The sequence below is a fragment of the Polypterus senegalus genome, chromosome 3 (genome assembly GCF_016835505.1).
Source record: "Polypterus senegalus isolate Bchr_013 chromosome 3, ASM1683550v1, whole genome shotgun sequence".
Classification (NCBI taxonomy): Eukaryota; Metazoa; Chordata; class Cladistia; order Polypteriformes; family Polypteridae; genus Polypterus; species Polypterus senegalus.
The window spans coordinates 188,741,665-188,760,210 of NC_053156.1; the positions used below are offsets into that span (position 1 = coordinate 188,741,665).

The following is an 18,546-nucleotide window of genomic DNA, read 5'->3' on the forward strand; positions in this document are numbered from 1 at the left end:
TATTAGGAAGTCACAATTTAGTAGTTCGACCATCTTTTGTGGGCTATTGCTCTCTGGCCTTAACCACTGTTCGAACTCTTGGGATCGTGTTGGGCATGCTGTCCTAGACCAGTGCTGTACCTTAGCAGCACGTCTGTCTTTAGTTGTTCATAATTTGCAGAGGCTTGCTCGTCAAAGTTGTAATAAGCCCACTGAGCTAGCCCCTTAGTAATAGCACCAGTATGTTTGTCCACTCCATATGCTCCCAGTGATTATGGTCAACAGTATGTTCAAATATTATACAAAAGGTCTCAATATCATCATCCTGATGTAATAGAAACAATACCTGGGATGGACCCATCAGTCGTTCCTTCTGGAGGGTGACACTTGCCTGAACAGGTATCTCTGCCTCAGCTGGCTGAGTCCGTTGCTTCCCCACCTGGAGCTTTATTATCTGGTGTTTTGTTGCCAGGATCTGAAAAAAGGTTGTAATTTTCTGTTAAATAATAAATAAATAAACAAATGAGAAAAGTGTAAACTAGTGAAAATAGCCGAGCTTCCTGTTTTCAACCCTTTGTCTTTGCAAGGCATGGATCCTGGTGACCAGACACTGGAAGTGATGTCAGTGGGGTCATAGTTGTTAATAATCCTGTTTGCTGAGATGGAAAGAGAGAAAGGCATTAAAACACAGCGCCATCCCCTTGTGCTGTGGTAAATTACAGTCACTAGAGCCCTTCAGCTGTCCCCCATGCACATATGTTACAATATTGTACATAGTCTACATGTTCTCTTAAGCTGACTGGTTGGAATTTCTGATGTTGTTTTAAGATCAGCACATGTTTATTGACTAAATTTTTATTAACACATTTTCAGGCTCATTCTCTCTTTTCACCTGCATGTTTCAATCTGCTTCATTCCACACTCTTAAAATGAATGGGCCTTTAATGGCACTTTACTGGGATGCATGGTTTTTCTTAGGACCATTACTTAACATAGAACTATTTTCTTCTGGGGACGGTTGTTTTGCATATGAAGTTGGTTCTTTGTGCTTTGAAATGGTTCCCAAAGAAGAAATCATTTATGGACTATAAGACATGATACTATCAAATCATGAAAACCAGGAGTTAGCATGTGTTATTATAATATGCAGTAAGAGTCTTCTTAAAATCAGGAACCCACTGGCATTTCACAAATCTGTTATAATCTGTTTATGATTATTTATGAAGCTTGTTATGGATTTAAATAAAAGTCCTTTCTCAGACCAAAAATGGTTCCTCTATAATATCGCTCTGAAGAACCGCGCAGGCTCCTTTATTTTTAGAAGTGCAGATGGTCGACTCTTCCTTCATAGATGCACAATGGCCAGAGGCTCATCTTCCAACTTGATTGAACCCTGAACTTCCTAACCTCGGTCATACAGGAAGGATAGTCAAAAATCAGCCTAAAGAAATTAGGGATCCACTTGCCGAGATTTTTTTGTTTTCATACACACTGAACAAAATCGACGTTCGAAGTCCTTGCCTGGATGAGAACTGTTATTTTTTTCTAATGTAATAGCTGCATTATTGAAAGCGAAATTACTAAATGGAAAGGGAACTTCCAGTGCTAAATATTCATGAATGCAAGGTCTAGCTGCGGTGGCCGACCGACTTCATTATCTGATTTTCGAAGAGTTCTATAAGATATGAAAACTGTCATTCACGGCAAATCAACTGGTCGCAGTTTGAAGCGCATGCTTCTGGAAACATGGAATACGATTTTAGATTGCTTCGAGCAACTAAAAAGAGTTCTATCTATCTATCTATCTATCTATCTATCTATCTATCTATCTATCTATCTATCTATCTATCTATCTATTCTATTCTATTCTATTCTGTTCTATTCTGTTCTATTCTAATGTAATCATTGAGCAGGTTTATACGATTTAGAGTAACGGTGAACCGGAGCCTATCCTGCTGGCACTGGGCTCAAAGCACCACCCTGAACGGGGCGCTCACACTCTTCTACAAACCTGCTCTTTCGTGGGGCCAATTTAGTTATCTTTCCAAGATCATAACATTAGTTACCTGAGGTACAGTGACCCGGCGAGCGAAAACATAGCCTGTCTCTATGGCGACCATTGTATTCATTAATCGAATTATTCCAAACAACATTTGTATGTAACGGCTTGAAAGAATCATACTAAAACAACTCGAAGTTAAATTGATTTAAGTTAAAAGGCGTTTCTCTGGCATGCACCTCAGTACATATTCAGTTTACACACCCAAACACGCCTACAGATTCAGCAATGTCATGTGGCAAAGTTAATGGATGAAGGTTGCACAAGACAAAATGTACAACTTTTTGTTGTAAGAACAGCGTTTTATTTTATCTTATCGACATTTAATTTATTTCCTATGTTTTATTTAGAGTCATTAGTCTTAAATTACCGTACATTTAATTTATTTCCAATGTTTTATTTAGAGTCATTAGTCTTAAATTACCGTATCAGTTAGACTCGAGTTTCTTTTTCTTATACAGTTTTGAAACTCACGACTTCCTTTTAATTCAGTTGGACAGGGTCGTTGATTTCTAGAGAAAATACAAAATTGGATCAACAAAGGACACTCGTTTAAAATAATTTGTCATAATATGCTTCCGGATACTTTTAGAAAGGTTTTCTCGGTCGTCAATGTCAATTGAACTTTTCACCATATAATCAGACAATCGATTATATTACTTTCAACAACTACGGATCAATATGTTTGGGTACTGGAACAAAAATCCGAATGATTCAAATGATGTGCCACCCCACGAGCATGTCGCGTATCCCAGAATTCCTTTGGTCGCCCGATGTTGCAAGCATTGGCCCCAGCTCCCCGATTTGCATTAACGGGTTCAGCAAATGGTCTGATTGATACGTTTTGTAAAGGATCCTTAAGCCATGTGCTCCTTTACATTTTGATGATCAGAATTAGCTGATAAATAAAGCCGATAGACTTTGAGACTGAATTTGTCACTGAAAGTTAGAGAAGTTTAAAAGTTCTGAAATCAGCCCTAAAAATGACGTCCATGCCGATTTCACCAATTTGGGGTGGCAAGATGGCTGATCATTAATTAAGGCTACGTGACCTCTGAATTGTACAACTGCCAAACGTTGCTATGGCCATAGGGCACAATACTCTGTCGTTTTCCGTCCACTGTAAATGACCGCTGGGGTGGGTCGGATTGTACTAAGTGAACAGCCTGCCCTGTCCACTAAATACAATAGTGTTCAAGATGGAACAAACGCTTTTTGGACGATGAGAACTTCGCTGAAGGCCAAAGAAAAAAGAACATTGGATGTTCTAAAAAAGGGTAATAAGGGGGGATTATAACTTGTTAGCTTTTTCTACGTGTCTGGATAAAAATCAATGACTCCTCTCGAAATACGATAGTTTTAACTTGCGTAATATGCAGTCACTGAATATTGATCACGTCACATATTTCAAAACCCGCTTAAAATTTTGGGGATCTCTGGGGTTCAAAACCTATCATGGCAGGATCGGGCAAAAGGCAGGGACGACCCTTTGACGGAGTGCCAGCAAATTAAGCACTTTCGAGCGCTTGCATGACGACGCTTACGAGATGATGAGAAATTCGGCTCTTCTGGAGGAAAAGATCCAGGCCATGCCGTTTAGTAAGGGTAGCGACTGTCACAACAGCGTGCATGGCCTGCTAGAAGAAAACCTGAACATGCAGGAAGAATATTATAAATGAATATAAGTAGTTGCAATTCTATTTTTAATAGAAACCCACCTTGGTGTTACTCAGATCTGGTTGCCACGCACTGCCTTTAGACAAAAGATAAAAAAATTGACAAGCCGGTCGGAAAGTGTAAGCTGCTGAGTCTGATGACTTTAAGATGCGCTGTCACAAAGTGGATTCCCCATGATGAGTGAATAAAATCTCTCAGCCAGCTTTTGCTTTAGCTGGAGAAAATGATTGCGAATGGGTTGCCTGGTCTGTCTAATCTAGCATATTGTCACAGCAAAGCTCGCCACCACATTCGTATCGACATTGACGGACGATGGCTTAAAAGCACCACGACTTACTTGGGCCATTCTGAAGGTGACATGTGGGTGGAGTTTAAGTGATTTGACAGGTCAATAGTCCAGTTCAGTTCTGAAGCACCTTGCAAGTTGATAAACTGGGACAAGGGAACTCGTGAACATGGGCTTTACACCGAGACACGGTGCTCCGACCCTGCAGCTTCACACGACTGGAGAAACTCACCTGAGACGTCTCGACTACGGTACTTAGAATGGTGGGAAAGGTAACAATGGATTTAATTTCAGGACTTCGACTAGGTCACTCCAAACCCTGTATCTTTGTCTTTTCGGCAGTTCAAAGGTGCACTCGATTGTACTTTAGAGCGTTGTGCTGCTGCATAACCTAATTACGCTTGAGCTTCGGACTGGTGATCAGACATTCTCCTTCTGTACTTTCAGACATAGATTTGAATTAATGTTTCCCTTAGTTATGGCAAATTGCCCTGATTCAGGAAAAAGCATCTATGTTTGACTGCAGGGATGTTCTTATAGTGGAAAGCTGTAACGGAACACATGTCTTAAAAAAGTGCTAGTCTTTTAACTTGTCTGTCCACAAAACATTATTCCAAAAGTTTGTGGAGTAATAATCAATGTGTTTTGGGCAAATGTTAAACGAGCCTTTATCTTATGTTTCGTTTAACAGTAGTTTTCGCTTTGTAGTTCCCCCATGGACGCCGTGTTTGCCCGGTTTCTTTCTAATGGTGCAGTCATGGAATTAACTGAGCTTAGACGTGCCTGCAGTCCTTAAATGTTTTTCTGTGACTTCTTACGTTTGGAAAAACGTTGCTAGGATGCAGCTACTCTTGGGCAGATTTGTTACAAATGTTCTTCATTTGGAGATGATGGCTGTTAGGGTGGTTGCTAGAGCCGAGTCCAGTAGTTTAATAACACTTCTCCTTCTGATGCATTCCAGAAACTTTCTTTCTCGTGTAGTCTGGAATTTCTTTGATCGATGTATGGTGTGCTTCTTGTTGAGACATTTTAGCCAACTACATATTCCTGGACAGGTTCTACTGAAGTGATGTTTAGATTAAGTGGGACCGACAGCGATCAAAATTGGATGTGTCTAGTCCAGTTTAAACCGCTGTCATTTAAATTTGGTTCATTAGTTGATTCAGTGACTAAGGGGGCAATTACCTTTTCACACGAGTGATATACTGAACAGTATCATCTCCAGACACAGGAGCAGCTTGAGCGACAGACTGCTGTCCACGGGGGTGGGGCGGGGGTCGGAGGGATGGGTTAGGGGTAAACGTTAATATACAAAATTATTGTCTGTTATACCTTCATTGTTATCACTCTTTAATGTAATAGTGTTCTTTATCAGCTGCTGCTGGAGTATGTGAATTTCCCCTTATGGGAGTAATAAAGTATCTATCTATCTATCTATCTATCTATCTATCTATCTATCTATCTATCTATCTATCTATCTATCTATAGATGTTGGTAAGCTTTATTCCTTCAATAAATCAAATGGTAATTTAAAAATCTGCGTTGTGTTTGTTCAGGTTGTTTTATAATTCCTTTGTTTGGAGAGCAGAAAGAAGTGTTATGAATAAGCAAAAAGACAGGAAATCAGGAAGGGGAAAATGCTTTTTCATGACACGGTAAAAGAGGTCAAGTTCCGAGGAATATACCTTCCTTGGCATGTCAGTGTAACGCTGGGAAGGACACCGCAATACAGTAATGCGCGACAACATCGTAAGCACCATATAGTACTCCAAACAGCTTAATCCAATTCAGGATTATATGGCGAGGACTCGGAGCCTAACCCAGCAGCACTGTGCGTAAGGTGGGATTCAGCTATCTAGCCGGGCCCCCCTCAGGTGCACACCTTCCTACACACTGGGGTATTATGGACTCGCCCGTTAACACACAATACAAGTCTTCAGGGATATGTAAAAAAATGTACGTCGCCACGTGTAAAACGTACAAACCAGAGACTTTAGCCGAGTAAGATTAGAACCAAACCCTGACGGGGCACCTGCCCATTGCACAAACCTCGTATCTGGTAGTTGAGTCATGGCAACTGGACTTCTTTCTTGTTAGGTAGAAAGATGTCCAGTTGCCACGACTCAACTAACAGATAATTTCACCTGGATGACTGAGAATCTTCACAGACAATCCTCGTAAGTATACGTCATCTTTTAACGTTTAAATGATGTATACTGACAACAACATGATTCACTGAAGTCCAGCACTATCAACAACATGATTCGCTGAAGTCCAGCACTATCAACAACAACATGATTCGCTGAAGTCGAATTTGATTGACATTAACCCTCCAGATCTGCCCATAACTTCCCCGGGCTGCTGAAAAAACCTCCTGTGTTTTTTTTTTAAACACGCATAGCATAGTCTGATTTATATGCTGTTTTGTTTTTAATTGCACTTACTTTATACCATCTGAAATCGAAGACAAATTCACTAGGTAAATTATGGTGTTCAATTGTGTGATAATGGATGTCAGATGCATTTTTGTGGGTTAAAATGGGAAAGATCCGGAGGATCTGACTCGCGAGGTGCCCGTTTCAGGTGAGAAGCCACTTCGAGACGGGAAGACCGTTTTGGCGCAATGACCAACACCCCATTCTCGCTCGTACGGGTAGAATCTGATTTGTCAAAGGAGTGACACTTCCAACTTGTATAATGAAACATGCCGTTTAAAGAACGGCGATCTATAAGTTCAATCACGAATTTGCACGATGAAAAGACGCATCTACCACGTAGCTCCATAATATGTTTATGAGTTTAAAGTTTATTTTGGTCATACTCCTCCAGGCACTTTGAACAGTTATGCAGAACATGTTGAGTTCACTGGTTGGGAGTTTAAAATCCACATTATGGCAGAAATGTGCTTTATATAAAATAGATAAGTTTCATCTGGACATACTGAATGCTCAGCTGGAAAATGCGTGTATTGTCCTGTTTACTAAACTTGGTAGGAGAAAGTGGAGGATCAGGCGCAAGTAGGAGTAACAGCACGCACACTGCTGCAGTCCAATGCAGGCTATCTTTTTATTTCACGCACATGTACTGAACGAAGCAAAATTTCAGTTAATTGCATATTTGCATGCTTCTATTGATATTGATTAAACGCCCACACCACCACCTTCACATCACAATCGCTAAACGGTCCGGGAGTGGAAATTGTTTTGTGTGTAGTATTTAGATATCATTATTGTGTCACGTTTGAGAATTAAAATAACAAAACAATACGAAATGTCAATTTTAAGGGACAGTTGTACGTTACTGGGCTGATTGTACACCTGCTGGCGAATTCTTTGGTTAAAAAGAACAGCAGCTACAGCAGAGAGTAGTTTGAACCCCTTTTCAGGCTTGCATCAAGTACTTTAATAGATGCCACACAGTTAAAAAGGTATCAGCAAACTTTAACTCGAAATCAGAAACAAGCATGCAGAATTAAAATAGATGAACAAAAACCGCATGCGCAATAGTCCTGTGGGGGCGTGTCTTGCCTATCTTGACCAAGCAGCAGGGAATTTTGCACATCCATCCCTCATATTTTACCATTTTACCCTACTGATTAAATCGCACGCATTACATCCTCTACCTCGGGGTGCCCGCAGGAATATTTCCAAACTGGACATTTTGTGTGAGAACGTGTTCATTCGGTGCACATCTTCTTTTAACTGTTACTATTTTTGCCCGGTCTGTGACAGGCTAAGCTCCTACAGTTGCGCATGCCCAGAGAGACGCCACCGCAGAGAATAGCATATAAGGACAGTTACCGAAAGTAAGCATCAGTGATGACAATGCATCTGCTCGAATGAGGGTCTGACGTGCTCCTGTGTTTTCTTTCCAAAGGAAGCAGTGCTGCGACTGGAGATGGCAGTTCAGATGATCTGAAAGCTCGAGGTTCGGATCTGCTGTTGTGTCTTTGGCATCGGACTGAGACCCGCTTGTCCTCTCGCCAGCCCACATTGCATCAGTGACTCTTGCAATGTCTTGTGGCAGTCGAGACAGCCGCTTGCAGAGAGATGATGACAGCAGGCAACGGAAATTTCTTTCCTACGTCTTTTACCAAGCCGTCAGGGACCACAAACCGGTGTGGATGTTGGAGGATATGCGCACAATGGAGACATTTTATTGGGAAGAGAACATCAGTCAGAGAACATACTCGCCATCTGAGGCTCTGCTCTACGCCGTGGTCCATGACCATCAAGCCTACGCACAGTACTTGTTAAGCCACTATTCGGAAAAAGCACTCGAGATGCCAGGCGAGCGCATCTGCTGCTGCCCTTCGTCTGCCCCGCACCTGGCGATGGCCGTGCGATACGACCGCCGTGACATTATCAGCCTTATCCTGCAGGTGGCGCATCGATTACCCAGCCTTCGCTCCTACATGAACCGCAGAGGCTGTTTCCATCTGGAGGACGGCAAGACACCCCTCCACGTCGCCTGCGAGCTTTTGCGTTCGGAAGCCGTTCTACTGCTGCTGGGCAGCGGCGCCTCTCCGCAAGCCGAGGACCACAAGGGCATGACGCCGCTGGACGTCATCTTGGAGCAGCTCGGGGAGTCCAAGGTCAACGTGTTGCCCAAAAAGCTCTGCCTGGACCACCTACTTATGTTTATGCCCAAAGTGCACTTTAAAATGAAATCCACGTTACTGGCGGACTCCAACAGCTGGAAAAAGGTACTCGGGGAGGACACCTTTAACTACCTCGTCGGGAGGAGCCCGGCTCCTTTGTTTCTGATTGCCATGCATACAATTCTTCAGCAGCTTCCTCCTTCTCAGTTTCCACAAAGTCTACAGGAGCTGCCAATTCCTACTCAGTTTAAATCATTGCTGACGCCCTTTAAAAGGTGCACCAATCTGGACGTGGTCTAGGCTCGCGATGTCCTTCCGGACTCCTTTGGAACAGGTGCAGCCGAATGAATCGTCTTTGTTTATTTTTTAAATAATGCTAGCTGAAGCATGGTGTCCGATTGACCTATTTATTCATTTTTTTGACGCGCACACACACGATCCCCAGTAAAGCGGGTTATAATTCAATGACTGCCCGCCTGCTTTCATTATCGGATGTGCGATGCATTTTGTCTGCGTATAACGGAACACTCACACGCTAATGCATAATAGATGTGCATTGAACTGCTAAAGGCTTTTAACAGGAGATGTCATAAATCATGCCAGGAATTGTGAGACTCTTGTTAAAGAAATGTTACAGAAAATCAGATATGCTCGATGGTGATTGTATACAATCTGACCTTTGCACGATCGCCTAATATTCTTTGGAGACATAGATGAATCTGTATTATCTGCTCTAAGCAATAATTTAGAGCTGCATGTCAAGTCAAATAATTTGAATTTAGCTGTACGATGTATAAATAAAACATTGCAATTCACATAACAAATATCAAATCATTAAATATGCTCTTAAGCATATAAATATGTACATTCTAATTTGGGTATTCTCAGTTATTTAGAAACCTGAGTTGGATTAAGGACAACATAAATTATGCATTTTTAAAAAATAAATGCCCTTAAACTTATCAAGCACTGATCATTTAAGTATTATTTTAAGTTGATGCTGCAGGCCAGTAATTTTAAACTGGATATTTTATCTGTTGTTAAAGTTCTGTTCACAAGACATACTGTAGTGCAATATGAAACCATGAAATGGACAGCTTGTATTTTTATGTTAACTTTAAATGACCATATAAAAATATTAGGGCATACACTATAAAGAACATGTGTGCTTCACGTTTCAAGGGTATACTGTGGCAACGTCTCCATTGCTACAAGATACTTAACTGCCACTTGTCTAAGGTCCAAATGATTTTTTTCACCCTACTGCAATCAGCTTACATTCTGTTTTAATGACATTATACCTTTCATGATAGAGGCTCCCTCGTTATGTCTACATATTTCATTAGGATTAATCATGAAGTTATCCTGATTTGTACTGATAATAGCTGATTGTGTACAATGTCAAATGCAGCTAGACAGCCAACACCATCTTGTGGTGCACTGGCGGAGACTGAGGATGATGTCTACCCTGTACTTGACCTGGCTGTGATGTTAGTGAGAGATGAGGGGGCCCAGCAGTAAAGGATAGAAGTCAACATTAGAGCAGAGAAGAGAATTTTACTCTAAGGTTATGCAAGTTTAAGATCATTAGGGATTTTAATTTTCTTCATGTGTTCATAAAATCTGAACTTCATTTCTTGCCAGACTTCATGACTGCTTTAAATATGTCCCCTGCTTGAAAGTGAGTGGGATACAACACTTTGGACTTGGGGATTCTGTGGGTTGGTTTTCAAATCTCTGGTGCAAATTATACATCTAGTGACATTTGAAAGATATGCTGCCATACCAGGACCTAATAAAGCATCTTAATTGTCTTCAACAAGGTTTCTGAATTGTCTTCAATTTTCATCTGGTTAGTTAAAAAATGGAACATTAAAAGGACGTGTTTTAAGAAAAAAATTGAAAAATGTGAATATTGGTAGGATAGTGCAACCTTGCTGCCCAACAGCTCTTGGAGCCATGAGTTTTCACACACTCCTCATATGTGAGGTTCTCTCCAGGCATTCCAAATTTTCATATACTGTACATTAAAACATTCAAGCCTTCCTCCTACATCCAACTAACAAACAATGAAGTTATCTGAAGCGATATTAATGCTAGTACTAATGTTGTTCAGATTTTCCAAAGATTATTATGCTAGCTAAGGTTTGTCATTTACTTAACTGCTGTAAATAATGTAAATAATGTTTTATCCTGTGCTTTATAGTTGGCAAAGTACATCAAGTTGATTTCTTAGATTTTACTTCTGGAGGAGTGGAATTGTTAGTATAGTTAGAACTAATTGCAAATTAACAAAATTTTCTTGTCCTGCCACTAGCCCAACAAACAAACAAATGAAATTAGTGAGGCCCAGAATAAAGTAGCATGACAATGACAGCAAATGTTCAGTATACATGAATAAGTAATGCTTTTTAATATTTGTTACAATTTTGGGTTATGTTTAGTTTTAAACATATGTTAGAAAACAAAAAATAACAAACAGTATTGTAATGTACATTGCATTATTTTTCTTTACACAGAGAGCAGTGGGAGTCTTGAACAAACCACTCAGGCATGTTGTAGAAGTGGATACCCTTTTAACCACAGACTGGTAAAAAAAATTGAACACATGGATTAAAGGGAGAAAAGTGGCACAAATTAATTATTTTCTTACCTGATGAGCATAGCTGAATGGTACATTCTATATTGGCACTTTGTAATATGTCTCATTTTGTACATCTTGGGTGCAGGTTAGGTGGATTGGCTTTGCTAAATTGGCCTTAGTATGTGTGGGTGTTTGTGTGTGTGTTTTACTCTTTGATGGACCCACATCCCACCCAGGGATTGTGCTTGACATTTGCTGGGATAGGCTCCATTTACCTCACAAATCTGCGTTACGTAAGCGGGCTAGGAAGATGGATGAATGGATCTATCTATTTATCTGTCTACTGTGTATATATACATATACAGAGAGAGAGAGAGAGTGTGTGTGTGTATATATATATATATATATATATATATATATATATATATATATATATATATATATAATGAATTATACTGTATATAGAAAAATTGTAGGGTATGGATCCATTGTATTGTTTCACCTAGGTGGTGTCATTGGCCCTGGCAGGCTCTGGTCTGTTGACGCTCCATGCTACTCATTATCATAGCAACCAGAAGACAATCATTTAAGTTTTCCTTTGCATGCTGGTGTTTGGATGCAAAATGTAAAGTCTTTTCCATTTATGTCTATTGTTGTTAGGTCATTTTCTTTTTGAAACTTTGCTACTGTAACTTTGAAGGCATATTGTTGTTTCCACTTGCCTATGTCTGGAAACAGGAGCACTTAACCATCTACCATTTTATACGTAGATATAAATGGGAATGGGTCTGTGCCCTACACTTAACAATAGCATTGCAATTTCATCCTCAGCATGTGCTTCTGCCACATCTTGGACCTACCCTTAAGCACGAGCATCAAAGGAAGTAATATCCCAGGTTTTTATAATACATCTTAGATCTGATGGAATACAGTGGTCAGCACTGGCGTTTCACAGTTCAACAGACACATTTCAAGTTATAGGCCTGCTCAGTACCTGTATCAAGTTTGCATTGATTTCTTATGTTTATATGTTTTTTGTTTCTCTCTGAAAGCCCTAGTTTTATCCTAAGATCAATAAGATGTTTATTTTAAATCCACTAGAGACTCTAAAATGACCTGCTGTTAGTTAATCCTTGTCTGAGTTGTTCCCTGCTGGAATCTCATCCAGTAGGTGCTTCCATCTTGTGTTAAATGCTACAGGAAGAGATTGTGGTTTTCCAAGCTCCTGTACTGAACTACAAAATGTTAAAAGAGACTAAATGAGTGGATGCACATCTTTGTATGCAGTAATATGAACTGGAGGGATGGTCTTCAAATAGAATTCCAGCATAGGATGATCATTTAAGTTGGTTTAATGAAGAACTGTGCAGTAGCAATTTCCCAAGTTACCGAATACTCATTTTGGAAACTTTATATCATTAATTATGATGGATTAATTTTTTGATAGTGATGAAATTAGTTGTTAGCTAATTGAAAATTGATGGAATCCATAAGGTTACATCCATATTTGAGCTGTGATTTATGAAGCACAGGTAAATATGAATAATCTATCTATCTATCTATCTATCTATCTATCTATCTATCTATCTATCTATCTATCTATCTATCTATCTATCTATCTATCTATCTATCTATCTATCTATCTATCTAAAATAATATAGTCAACTAAGAAACAAAAAGCAAAATATTTAATTCTTAGCTTGAAGAATTTCACATTTTTTACAGGCAGCACATGGCTCCTTTACATTTTGAGAGCCATTTTATTTGGAGAGAATCAGGATCAAATTTCAGAGATGTGGGTCTGCATTGCTGCCTGGTCTGTATGGAGTTTGGTGTGTTCTTTCTATGTCCGTGGGTGTTCCGGCAAGTCTCCATTCCCAAGTTACTTAATGTATGTGTGCAATGTGAAGTATGTAAACACCAGCTACAGAGAATATTTAGAACACTTTTCTTGACTTTACATCACCCATAAAAAGTTTGTTTCTGTGGAAATCAGACATTTTGATATTGTACCACCTTTCATACTGTGCTCTAGTCACATACTACAGTTACATTAATTCTGTACATTTGTTTTTGCATTTCATATTTTGGTTATACCTTAATTATCCAATTACTGTAATATTCTCTGTAGTATTTGATGAGATTGGCATGCAGACATTTATTTTTTTTAATAAAGTGCAAGCATTACATCTCCAAAATAACAAGAAAAAGTTAATGGTGACATGTCATTCTATTAAATGGGAATTTGGCAGAGAATTGAATCCATAGGATATGCTGCATGAAAATCTACTGAAATCATCTAGAAAAAGAAATGACAACTGGGCTCTAAAAATTGTTGACTGTTGTTTCTCTTATATTGTTTCCTGCAGAGAAGCATATCGAAGGGTATCAAATGGGCTTATCTGCCTTATATTTCTTTGAAAGTGGACAAAGTGGAGCTGGTAAACATTTACAACTACAACTACTCTTCACTCTTGACATTTCTATAAGCAGCAATTGTAAAAAACATTGTGCACTTTATAGCAAATATATTCTATAAATAGCTGAATGAAGTTGCAGGGAAGTTCATAACCTTTTGTACCTTCTGTACCACAAGGTACATGAAAATGTCTTAACTCACTGATGCAAAGGGTGGCCAGAGTGCAGCAAACAAGCCTGGTGGATGACATACTGAATCTAATGGTGACATTAGAGGTGTATCTGTTGCTTGGAAAGCAGTGTTACCAGAGAGGAGATTAGATGATATGAGTGCCATGGGGCTGTTATAGCAGCAGTTTATTAGTTTTGCATTGGCAATGGCACAGGAGATGAAGAGTTCCTTAAGAAGTATGTATTGTATAGCTGGAAAGTGGTAGGAAGTTGAATGAAGTGAGTGCCTTACAAGGAGCTGAATATTAGTCAGAGTGTGCACAAATGACATGATGAACTTGCATAAAGTTTAGTTAGAAGGTCAAGTGGGTCAGCACAGGTGGGATCAAGGGAGGACATCAGAGAGTAGTTTATATTTGGAGAAATGTAAATATAAAGTGTTCAAAAATGTAGTAGTTTCACACAATTTCAAATTTTATAATCTTTTTTCTTTTTTTGAGCTGAGCTGTGATCATGCACAACCTGGCGGGGCATAGCAGTCCCTTGAATTGCAACATTTTGGTGTAGTAGATATCAAAAAATAAACACAATTTTTGGGTGTTAAATTAGGTGAAGTGACTGTGACACTGGCCATACAATTATAAAAAACTAAAATAAATGAGCAGTATAATTATGACAGTTCTGCTTTTTAAACTGTCATAACTCATGTTTTATGGTACCATTTTTGGATGAGACTTACTTCCAGCATCTACTCCTATGAGTCAGACACGAGTGCTGATGTTTTGGCAATCTTAAGGGCATTTTTACTCTCTGTTGGGTTTCTGATATTTTCCTGTCACTGGGGTGACTGTACACTTTTTTAGTGACAACTAAATTTTGAAATGTTTTTAGCCCATAGTGCCCTGAATGCCCCACAGTGCCAAAGCCAGGACAGAGCCAATGATGGGGGTAACTCCTCCTCAACATTTTATCCCTCACTGTATGTTTGTATATTTCCATTAGCAAAACTAGGAGGCAATTGGGTCTTTCCCTCTAAGCTGCCCCTTAGCCCAGCTAAGCCTTTATAGCAACTGCCATACTAAGCTTGAATTCTCTATTTGCAGTTCAGGACACATAATGCAATTTCCTGGGCTGGAATTGTGCTGGGGGCAGGAGCGATGCAGTACAATTCCGCATCAACTGTTAGTTTATAGAATGAATGTAAATTTTAAAACTCTGTAAGAGGAAAACTCTACATGTAAAGAAAAATATCAGGATATACAGCGTTATACAACAGTTCAAAAGAGTATTTCTCACTGAAAGCAAAATTTCAATAATAATGATGACTTTTACAACTGTTTCTGATCAGAAGCACTTTTATTATAAATATGGGCTGCTTGAAATAGATTAAGCAGGTCTGAGAATGCCTTTAGCTACGGCTTTAATTTTGCTGTAAATAACTAAAGAAGCATGACATGCATGACTCACACTGCAATAATTTCCCTTAAAGTGACAACATCTTGCTACCTAATCCAACAATATTTCCTTTTGCTTACTCTATTCCTTAATGCATTTAAAATCTTAAACTTAAGTAGGGTAAGTGGAAATATTTTACTGTGATATATTGACACGTACAATAATACTGTGTCCAAACTGCACACTAACGAAAATAAACAGTTTTCTCTTAGATGCTTTTGGCTGTTGTGTATAATATCAGTCATGTCATTGTCCAACCCACTATATCCTAACACAGGGTCACGGGGCTCTGCTGGAGCCAATCCCAGCCAGCACAGGGATCAAGACAGGAACAAATCCTGGGCAGGGCACCAGCCCACTGCAGGACACACACCAAGCACACACTAGGGACAATTTAGCATCGCCAATGCACCTAACCTGCATGTCTTTGGACTGTGGGAGGAAACCCACGCAAACACTGTGTATAATATACAGCAGGCTATATGACACTGGACTGAGTAGTAATAATCACACACAACAATCTTTATTCTGATGCAATTAAATGGAAATGGAAGTGGCATATACTTATTATTCAAATTAAATGAAATGACCTTAAATGTGTAGATATTTTTTCCTGCCCTATATTTTCTTATGCTGATTTCCTTCAAAGGAATGGCGTATAAGTGAAAACTTGAATGCAGTCATCTTTCACTATTTAAATTTTAAACGTTCAAAGGCCAACAAATACTCACTAATTACTCCTCACAGCTATCTTAAATTTGTTACTATGAATAAGCACTGCTCTCACTTTCATAACTGAATGTGGTTGCTCAGCATAGACACAGAAGGCTATGCTGAGACTTGGTGGAGTCCTTTACTGCTGGTGTGCTGTGCCTGGACTAAATACATATCATTCAAACCTCCTCCATCCTTTACTGCCAATCCATCCATCCATCCATTGTCAAACCCGCTGAATCCGAACAGGGTCACGGGGGTCTGCTGGAGCCAATCCCAGCCAACACAGGGCACAAGGCAGGAACCAATCCTGGGCAGGGTGCCAACCCACCGCAGGACACACACAAACACACCCACACACCAAGTCGTATTAATTCATTTTTAGTTTGCTATCTTAATAACCACTTCCATCATGTTCATAACTCAATGTGGCTTTATAACTTTCTAATATAAGCAAGGTAAGACTGAGAGAAAGTCAATTACTGAACTTTGCCTTTTGGTGTGCCTTGCTGAAGTGATTACATTACCCTCGCCATTAGCACCATTTGTTTTATATTTGATCTTTCTCTTAATGAAGAATAGGGGGCTCTGCCCCCTGCTTGTTTCGCTCGCTCTCTTCCATGTTTAGTTAACCAGATATACAATTTTAAGAGATTACTATTTTCATATTTTCGAATGTTTGTCCATGCTCTTTCTTCTTCACTTAGTCATTGACGTGTCATCTAGAACGTATAAAATTATTGTCCTGATAAAATTTATAAAAGCTGGGAGCACAGGAACTGTGTCTGACAAAAGCATTCACACGACTGAGGTTAGATGACCAGGACTTATTTGAAAATAGTTGTAAGTAGGGTGTGACTTGAAAGAATCTCATGTTAAAAGTTTGTGTCTCACAGGACAATTTATAATAGAGAGAAATCAGGTTTTCTATTTCAATTTCTGCTGATTGCTAACATTCTACACAGTCTCTATGTGGTGTAACCACAAGGGGCTGCTGCTGAGTCCCAAACCTCAGACACAATGTTACTTAACACAATTCTGGGTTCAAATAAAATGTTTTTCATTTTTCACCAACAGTTTTAAACACTGACATCAGCCAAAACACTCCAAAAACAACTAAATTTCTTACTTCTTCCACCTCAAATTGAGTGTTGCCCTCTGCCTCTCGACTCTGATGCCCTGATGTGAGGTGGCAAGCTCCTTTTAAGTTGGACCCAGGAAGACTTCTGGTGCCACAGTGTGTCCTTTTCAAAGTAATTTTAGGTCATTCGGAAACCAGGGAGGTACTACCCCAGCAGTGACCTCTAATGGCACCCGTGGAACCCAACAGGGTTGCACTTCCGGACTCCCAATTCTCATGTACAGCTGCGGGTGTCCAAACTGGGATGCCATGGGTGGACCAGTCCCATCCTATGGGGATTGAACAGCTCTGCTGGTCCATCATTTACAGTTGAATTAAAGACGTCATATCATTTAAGACCTCAACTTTGTGTCAGGCATGAATGTAAACTTCTGACTTAGCTGTATATACAGTAACTCCGGCAAGAAATATTTCCTTGTCCAGCCAGTATGCTGAATCTGTCCTTCCACTTTGACCTCCTGACCGGACAAGAAATTATACTTCACCCCAGCATTTACAGTGGACATACTGTAATCTGAGCTGTTTTTACAGCACTGTCTTTTTAGACTACTAAGGAAATGCAGTGTGTCATGCAAATTAAAGATTGACTTTTTACTTGGCAAACCCAAACACTGATCAAGATCATTTCCATAATTTCAATAGCACACTCATATGTGTACGTTATGTCAGAATTCTACTAGTTTTTTCTTATTTTTTTCAAAAATGATAATGTTGTTTTTAAAAATTTTAGTATCCTGACTGATGTTATAATTTATTATTTTAATTTATATTATACTTGTAAAACACTTGGAGCTGCTCGCTTATTTGAATGAAGTGTGTATGTATATATATATATTTTTTTGTTGTTTGTTTATCATGGTTATTGCAGTGTCCTTGTCCCAACCAGAGACTGAAAGTTTAACCACCCAGCACTTGTCAAAGTATCTGAGTGGTTCCCAGCAGTGTAATCTTTTGTGCTTCTTGACTGTTTGGTGTAATGGATGCTCCTGCGGGTTATTTTCAAAGCCTTGACCACTAGTCGTACCACATCCTGCTGAACTCAAGCTCCAGATCATTATGTTTGCCCTACTTTTCAGTTTCTTCAAGTAAGATGTTGTCATCTGAGACTGCTACATTGATCAGCAGCCAATGCTTTTTCTTTTTGCGGCTGAATATCAAATCAAAATGTTTAGTTAAAACGGTATGGTTAGGTTACACTACCATGTTCCACATAATGGTAGTGCCCCAGTTTTACCAACAGCCTCTGGCATGTTTTGGTACTATTTCTCAGGCATTTGTCCACGTAGTGCACCACAGGTTGACAAGTGCAGAGAGTTGGCAACCTTATTGTCCTGGTTATGTGCTCAGTAGAAGCCAGATTTGTACATCTAGCATTATTACGGTTTATTATCTGGTAAATACCTGGTGTTGAGTGCTTGATTAGGAGCTGCAATGATTAGGTGTTCAGTCTCTCACTTGAGCC

At 39.5% G+C, this 18,546-nt stretch overlaps 1 protein-coding gene across 1 annotated transcript; it reads left to right on the forward strand.

The window, feature by feature from the left end:
- Nucleotides 1–7,532: 7,532 nt before the first annotated feature.
- Nucleotides 7,533–9,563, forward strand: zgc:112001 (uncharacterized protein LOC550384 homolog). Its single transcript, XM_039748330.1, has one exon. It carries the CDS (start codon nt 8,014–8,016, stop codon nt 8,899–8,901), a length of 888 nt encoding a protein of 295 aa, XP_039604264.1. The 5' UTR covers nt 7,533–8,013; the 3' UTR covers nt 8,902–9,563.
- The last annotated feature ends 8,983 nt before the right edge of the window (nt 9,564–18,546 follow it).